Source organism: Triplophysa dalaica, chromosome 17, assembly GCF_015846415.1.
Source record: "Triplophysa dalaica isolate WHDGS20190420 chromosome 17, ASM1584641v1, whole genome shotgun sequence".
NCBI classification, from domain to species: domain Eukaryota; kingdom Metazoa; phylum Chordata; class Actinopteri; order Cypriniformes; family Nemacheilidae; genus Triplophysa; species Triplophysa dalaica.
The window spans coordinates 15,022,583-15,031,498 of NC_079558.1; the positions used below are offsets into that span (position 1 = coordinate 15,022,583).

The 8,916-nt window shown below is 36.7% G+C and overlaps 1 protein-coding gene across 2 annotated transcripts in view; it reads right to left on the reverse strand.

Moving 5' to 3' along the window:
* The window catches only part of LOC130439476 (integrin alpha-M-like), an 81,532-nt gene extending 73,432 nt beyond the window's left edge, over positions 1–8,100 (reverse strand). Inside the window, exon 1 of one of the 2 annotated variants that reach the window (XM_056772103.1) lies at positions 8,014–8,100. In XM_056772103.1, coding sequence (XP_056628081.1) covers positions 8,014–8,053 — 40 coding nt within the window. In that variant the 5' untranslated portion in view covers positions 8,054–8,100. Of the gene's footprint in view, positions 1–4,393; positions 4,464–8,013 lie in introns of those variants that run through there. The other variant, XM_056772104.1, reaches the window with a different exon arrangement.
* Between the last annotated feature and the right edge of the window lie 816 nt (positions 8,101–8,916).

Genomic DNA, 8,916 nt, shown 5'->3' on the forward strand with positions numbered 1-8,916 from the left:
TCCTTGTCAGTATTGGAGGTCAGCAGAAGGGGAAGGCTGTCTCCAAGCAGAGGCTGGCGCACTGGGTCGTGGATGCCGTTACGACGGCATTCCGATCTCAGAATCTCCCATGCCCACTGAAGGCTCACTCCACACTGGGGCTCACATAGCCTCACATAGGCTCACATAGCCTCCTGGGCACTGGCCAGAAGAGTCTCTCTAGCAGACATCTGTAGAGCTGTGGGTTGGGCTACGCCCAAACACCTTTGCAAGGGTTAACAACCTTCGCGTAAACGTCCTTGGTGGCGACATGTAGGACTGGCATCCGGGGGGGCGTGTGCCTGCGAAAGCACCCTCCCACCCTCCAATCTACTTTCTTCTTACCCAAACACATGGTTAAGAAACTGGTACCTAACCAACCTTCCTTCTTACCCAGACACTGGTTAAGAACAGGCATTCCATCCATCACTAAGCAAGCACCCCCCCGGGGGGTTGGCTGGGCAGAGCAGCCTTCCCCCTTAGGCCGAGATACCATATGAACTATCACAGATAGCTCTAACCGGACCCCCCGTGGGCTGTTCCGACTGATATATCCTCATGGCAACGGTTCCCACACATGGTAACCCATGAGCTTCCCCAGGTGGGCCTCCACCTCGCGGTTAACTACCCAGTCCGCACGTTCCATGCGTTCTCCTCCAAGGACGTGACCATACCTATATCCACCATTCCCTCCCCGCGGGTAGGAGGTGGCCTCTGCAGCGCTGCTCTTATTAAGAGTTGTGCTCACCCGGTGTAAACCCGAGCCGGACGGCCTCTCGCCAGTAGAGAGCTAAGGCCCCGTCCGTGAAAGGTTACTGGTCAGGGCTGTACCCATCTTTCACAAGAAAGCTCTGGGACCCCCCGACCACCACACTGGAAGGTTACAGTTTCGCGAAAGCTTCGAGCTGACACGCCCAGGCCTGTTACCGTCGCTTCGCTAGAGATTGTGACGGGATACAGCGGTGTGGCGTTTTCCATAAGTAACCCATCTGTCGTTCTCGACACAACGTCAAGAGACCGACAGAAAGGGAATGTCTTGGTTGCATATTTAACCTCAGTTCCCTGATGGAGGGAACGAGACGTTGTGTCCCTTATGCCACAAACACGTATCGTATTCTGCTGCAGTCGTGAGAGGCTCCCAGGCTCTTCAGAACAAGAGGTAAATTAATGCTGCACGCCGGTTTCCTTTTATACCGGGCTGTTGGGGAAGACCGGCATCCAAATTTCATTCGCCAAATTTCAATGGCCTTTTCTATAGTAGTCAGAGTTGATTGGTTCTCAAGAGCGAACCCCATCTGTTGTTCTCGACACAACGTCTCGTTCCCTCCATCAGGGAACTGAGGTTACATATGTAACCAAGACGTTTTCGTAGCACGCTAAGAGACAATGTTATCGGGAAACACAGCCCATATCTTAAGAAATGCGGCTAGGCCAATCAGATTGTAAGATCAGAACAAACGTTTATGTATTCTCAAATGTCATGCCTATCAAATGTTGAAAGACTCACAAACACTGCTTTGTGAATTGTTCGTTATAGGAAAGATTTATATTTTTTCTTGTTTATTGGTTTATCATACTATGTATTGTTTCCCCGCATAACTTCATACATAATATTTCATTTAAAAATTACTTGTAATGTTACTTGTACAATAGAAGATGCTTTTGATACTTTAAATGACATTTACTTGTTTATATTTGTATGTAAGTATGATTGTTATATTGTTTTTCTTTCTTACAGAACTGTGATTGTGACAAACCCAATCACCTCGGAGAGAGACAGTCAAGATTCTCAACACGTACTGCATTTGGAGGCTTCTAAAAGTGATTGTTTTGAATGACATTAATGGGTAAACTTGAAAACCTTTCACATAAATGAAATATGCTTTGTTAGAAGTCAAAAATATATATATATATGCCTGTAACAAATATTTTGTACAGTTATAACATTTGACCACAAAAGATTGTTCTGACTCTCTTTGGTTATTATTTTTGTATTTACCATATAGAAAAGTTTTCTATTTATTATGTCTATCGCATTTTATAATTTAATTTTCATTTATTAATTTGTGTTTCTAACGCTGTCAAAGACCTAAATTGTGCTATAGCAATACATTTTAGTTGAGGAAAATTGTATTAACTTTTTTTGGTTAAGCTTACTTCAAAATCTGGGCCTGTATTCATAAAACATTTTATCTTAAAACTAAAAGCTCTCCTAAACAGCAGTAAAAGTTTTTAGTTAAGAGTTTCCACTTAAAAACTATTCACAACGCTGCTTAGAGCAACTTTTACTAAGAAACAGAAAAAAATCTTAAGCAAAAAAAAATATTTTTTTATATTTTAAGTTTACTAATAGTTTACTGGTAGTAAACTTTTATTTAAATTTTATATTTAAAATATTTTATTTTAATATATAATTATTGCCGTATTCAAATTAAGATTATAAAATATATACTAAATGACTTATTTAACACATGAATAGTTAATTTTCAAAAACTGTTTTTTTTTATTTATTTAAAAAAATTCAAAAGTTTTCATTGTGCATTCCTATTAATATTAATCAAACTGTTTTTTTTATTTTTTTTAAGTATCAATAACTTGAAAAATACAGCTATCAAATACAATAAAACACAATGAACACATCACAACACTATAAACAACATGACTTTTGAATTGTTTAAAAAAAGCAGTTATCTTTGCAAATAAACTATATGACTTATAGTATATATAAAGTATATGTTTGGATAATTGTAAGCATTTTGCCAGTCTCATAAACAGTAAGCAGATATTAGTAATCTTTATGGTTAAGATCATAGTTATGAAATCTTTCTAAAATGTTTATTTTTCAAGGTAGACTGCGAGAGTTACAGACATTATAAGATTGTTGGTCTTAGTGATTTAAGGGTCCTCTTCACTCCTTAACGTCTCAAAGGTTTAGGAGCTAGTTTAAGCGTTAAAACGCTTTGTGAAATACTCTTAGCACAAAAATTTGGGAGTCCTAAAATTAGGATAGACACACCCATTCTTTTTAAGAGTTCCTCCCAAATCAGCTAGTTAGGAGCTACTTTTAGCCTTAAGAGGTTTTGTGAATACGGGCACTGATACGTGTGTGTTTCCTAATATTTTCCTAGTAAGGTGAACAATAATATGTTAATGTGTAATTAATGATTTTGAGTCATGTACAGTTAGAGGTATTTTACAAGTATTTCAAGTGCAAAAATAATATCTAAATAGAATGTTCATAAAAATACAAGCATCTAGTAATTTATTAAGAATACACATTGCAGTGTACTTATGAATGTACTATAAGTATAGTTGATCTAGTTAACTATCAGAATATCTGCAAGTTGAACTAAAGAAAGGTTACAAACATACTTTAAATAATTTAGTAGTTTACTGAGAGCAAACTTTAAATGTACTTTTATGAATCACAACTGTGCTACAAGTAATGAACTGGTAAACTACCAGAACACCCAAAGATAACCTACAAGTACACTTGCAGTATAAAAACAACTTAACTAATAGTTTACTGGGAATAAACTTCAAAGTGTACTTTCATGGACTAAACATGTGCCAGAAGTCTTGAAGTAGTAAACTATTAGTATACAAACTAATTGCAAACATATTGTTCACTCTAAAGTTTACTACTGTTACACTTAAAAGTATGCTTTTATAAACAAAAAAGTGGGCCAATTAAGTCTGAAGCGGTATTCAAATAGTTCACTTTCAAGCATACTACTAGTCCTTTGATATTAGTATACGAAATACATAAAGAATACTTAAAAATATACTTAGACCACTTAAGTATACCCAAAAAACTAACTTCAAGCATACTTCTTTTTAATAAGGGAAGGGTTGAAGAATGACTTGAGGGTGAATAATTCATGACAGAATTCTGGTCTTCTGCAGAGTATCCTTTTAAGGTCATACAGTTAGTGAAGGTCTCAAAACATTTCCTTTTGTTGCTGCAGCTGCATGTTCTAATGTGTGACATATCATGTCAGCAAGGATGTTAAAAATGGAGACAGAGACATTGTATAAAGGAAGTTCACTCCTATTTCAGAACAATGGTTTCTGCCTTAAAAGGACACTTGGAAAAATGGTTATACACACATTTGTAATTGTAGTATATTTGATTGTACTGCATAATGTTCAGTATATTAAAACTGTTACTCAGAGTTTAAAATGTAATTCCTAAAATGCCATACTTTTTTTTTGCCATTTTCAAATCAATCACTCCATGTAATGCCTCTGACTGTTGCAATAGATTTCATATAGCTTTACCATTTACACATTTACACTCAATATAAAAAAATAAACGTTTACTTAGCAAAATAACTTCTATAACTACTATTACTATTTAAATATTAAATCTTACCACAGAAGATACACAAGCTGATAAAGAAGTTCTGCAACATTACAGATTGTAATAGATAGACAAGAACGATGTATGAGGTGGGACTTTCAAGGCAATGTGTGAAAGTAGAGAGTCGTAAATGTGGTCAGATATGTACGGGGTGGGATTATTAAAAACAAGAGGAACATCTAATAAAGGGGAACTGAGCACTAAACAGGAATGAGGTCTAACAGAATTATTGCAAAAAATCATGAAAAGTGAGCATGTCCAGATTAAAATTAAATTATTATGCAATGTTTTCACAGTTGTTTGTTTAGGAACTCTCATGTTGTCAGGACCCGAGGGGTATTGCACAAAAGTAGAATAAAGAAATCCAGGATAATTGAGCAAGCACGGTCTGACCTAGTCTGCTCGGCGCATCCTGGTTAAATTGGTTGCATGTTAGCCAAACCAGGATGACAACGCGAAGCTAAATCAAGCCAGAGGGGTATTCCACAAAACCAAGATAAGGGATTAAGCCGTGATATGTTGGTTATCCTTGCTGAATTTAGCCTCAAATCGGTTGTATGAAAGCAACCCAAATTTAAACCCGGCCAGGTTACTATGGTGTTTCATTCTCTGCAGCTAGCCAACTCCAGACCAGGCTAACAGCCAGGCTAAAATGAATCATAGTGATTCACTTGTATTTCCACCCTCAATCCTGGGAGCATGCAGCAAACACATTAATCCCTCTCAGGATTGATTGCAGCATGTCCATGGTCTTTCTAAGTGTGTTGCATCATTTTAATTATCCTGTATTAAAATATTACATATATAGTCAGTTTTCCTTTAGTTTAAATCAGTGCACAGTTTTCTTTCACGTGCACTCTCGCACAGCTGCTTTCTATTACCGCTCATTCCCGCTCTCACAGCTGTTCCCCCTTTCCTCATAATTTCCTTCTCTTTATATTCTCCTCTGCTCTCGATCTCGTTGTTTGTGTGTTTTGCTTTCTGCCTTGCCGTAGAAATAGCCATTTAGCTCTAGTAATCCTTGTTTTGCGCTAATCCTTGTTTTGCGCTAATCCTTGTTTTGCGCTAATCCTTGTTTTGCCTAGTTGAAAAGTTGCTGTCCTGACAATCCTGATTCGGAGCACGCTGGCGGTTCCTGTTATTGTCTTGCCGGTCCAATCCCCCGCCTGTTTGATTTCGAACTGCCTCTGCCCCTCTGGACACTGTTTGCACCCCGGTTGATCTCTGTCTGATTTACCCTCGAGCTGTTATTGTCCCACGAAATTCTTGGGCGAAACCGAAAACCGAAAAAGAGGAAACCAAGGCCAAAAACCGAAACACCGAAAGAAATTATGCCTATTATTATTACCCTTGTATGTATGGATATGACTGTGTACTAACTTTGCTAAAGTCAAGGCATTGCAATTGCATAAATTAATATTCAAGTTTGAAAGAATAAATCAATTAGAAAATATGCAAATATTTATAAAGCACATTGCAATAATGTACAGTTTAAAATAAAATTCTAACTAAAATGTTTAACTTGACTCCACTCATTAAATAATGGTGGACAGGCCTCCTGGCCTGCTGAAAGGTTGTAAAATTAATTGTTCTCTCATAAAAACAACTGTTCTCTCATAAGGACTACTACAAGGAAGTGCATTCAGAACAATTGCAACTGCTTAAAGATACAACAATATTTTCTCTGTAGGCCTTCAACATAATGGTGTAGCAAAACAAAGACTGCCTTGGCCCATATGTTAACTGTAGAACTTTAACAACAACAAGTGCACCAAGAATTGCAGATGTGTAAAGTGGATATTAAATATTTAAACACTTTCTTATAATCACATATATAGTAGCCTAAGAATAGAATAGCATACTTATTATTTGAGGCACTTTCTTGCAGGATTTCAATGAACATATCAGACAACGAGTGTGCATGCCCCTCATCTGGTGCAGAGAGATGAGTCTTTTTCCTGTGCTCTTATCTCCTTCTCCTGCGCTCTGCGCTGTTCCGTCTCCAAGCGGGTTCTCTGAATCCATAGCGCCCTGGATCATTTCAATTGAGCGCTGCTTTATTTCCGCATCCATGTAATGGTCTTAACGCGGAGCAAGTACAGTCGCGATGAAGTGCAGAGGATCCGAATAGATCTTAGTGAAACGTGTGCTGACAGACTCTAAGAGTGTACTTTTCATTGTTTTCACTACTCGGTCAGTCTCAACCTCGTTGCTTTGGATACTCTTTAGTGCTGCGATTAAAGGAATAATGTCCGCTTAAGATGCATCAAGGGAGCAGTTTCTGTTAGTGTCATCACGACATTTCGGCCGTATTGTTTCTGTGATAAAAGTCTTTCGGCCGAAAACCGAAAATGTACTTTTGGGGCATTTTCGGTGGCCGAATATACAGTGCATGCCTAGTCTGGAATGGATTCTATATCTGGTGTTTGCATTTGGAAGCTGTTGCTGTGAACCCACATCATGTGACCCCATGGCTGGGGAAATCAAACATGGATATTAAACCACGCTGCCCGAACACTATTTTACTAAAGATGTTGTCTGGTCGTATGAGATATTAAGCCTTCTCCATATCTTTTATTATTTTCAATCTTATGCAGGCTGGAGTTAATTTGATCACTCCAAAAACTGCTTTTTAGAGCTTTTTTGGCTATTTTAGAGGTATAATCTACCTATCCTATTCTTGAGGCTTTTGCACACTGTTGTGAACACTGTATTTTTCCTTGTATTCTATGTATTGTTTTGATTGACAAACATAATTACCTCTTGGAGAGTGTTCTTCACTAGTCTGAAGGTTGTGAAGATATTATTTCTTTATCATGGAGAGAATAATGTCGTCATCCACCACTTTTATCTCACTTGTTTTGTTTTTCTCAGAATATACCAAATTGATTATGTTGTGTTTCACTTGCATGGAGATTTTCCTGAACCCCATGATGTGGGTTCATAGCAACAGGTTCCAAATGGAGACACCACACGTAGAATCAACTCCAGACTTTTAACATGCTTCATTTATGATGAAATTATTTAAGGAAAAGCCAATAATTATTAATAAAACAGCTTGTGATTCAACTGTCCAATTATTTTGATCCCTTGAAAAAGGGTGGGCTTCATATTAAAGAACTGTCAATTCTAAAGCCTTCAGCTAATCTGGATCAGAATAAAGTCTAAATAAAGATGAGAGTGGGCACTTGAAGACAATATCCGTGAAAAATTGTAACTCGAATACGTTTTGATACACAGCTAAAATAACAAAACATGCGCTTCTCTCCAAATATTAAGGGACCTAACTGTATATACCAATTCTAGTAGTAATCTAGTGTAAATCTAAATCTACATTTCATGTAGATAATCTTTCATGACAATTTACATTGTAAATGTCTGTATGTAGTGGGTTTGTTAAGCCATTTAAGTGTTAAGAATGTGATAAAAATGCAAGCTCAAAATACACACCACATAACTTCCCCTTATGTAGGTTAAAAGGAGAACAGTTTAATGCATGCTTGTGGTTGTTTGTGAAGGTTCACAAGCACTAGAATAAGAGATTTTAAATTGTAAATTCATTGCTTACACATATCGAAAACCGACAATTGGTCAAATAAATAAAATACATTGTATAAAATATTCAATCTTACCACAAAAGATACACAAGATGATACAGATGTACAGCTCCATTACAGTTTGCAGAACGTGGACAAGAATGATACATGAGATGGGACACTCAAGCCATTGTGCGAAGAGTCGTAAATGTGGTTCAGATATGTACAGGGGGTGGGATTATTTAAATCAAGAGGAACATCTAGTAAGGAGGAAATGAGCACTAAACAAGAAATAGGTCTAACATAACTAATGCTAAAAATCACAAAAACTGAGCATGTTCATATTTTTATACTCTATTTTAACATTATTTATTATATTATAATGCAAAATTTTCACTATTGGTTTTTTTAGGAACTCTCATGTCACAGAAACAAGTATTTGCGGAATGATAATTGTTACGTGATGTACAATTTTGCATTTAAGTTTTTTTTTTCTTTTTAAGACATCAGAAATAAGATATTGTACCATATATACTGTACTGATTTAAAAGCTAATTAATCTAATCCATAGTCCATGCTTATTGTACTAGACACAGCAAAACATACAGAAAATACAAATTATAGTTGTAATCTAGTGTAAATCTAAATCTAAATTTTATGTAGAGAATCTTTCATGACAATTTACGTTTTAAGTGTCTTTACACTCCCCGTTAGACATTTATGTAATTGTAAGAGTTATCTACGTTATATCAGTATAATAAAGCAATTTCTATATGCAGTAAATAACTGTAATTCCCATTGCATTGTGGGAATTGTGTCCCCTAACATCCTTTAAATAGTAAGTAGCATTAGATCATGAAATTTAATTTGATCCAGAGCGTTAGGCAGTCTGCCAAGTTGTAAGTCCGAAGGTGAATAAATAACAAAGTTATTGGCTTGTAAAAAAGGGAGTCGATTCTGAATCACGCAAACGATACGTGAACGAGTACCGCCGGGTAT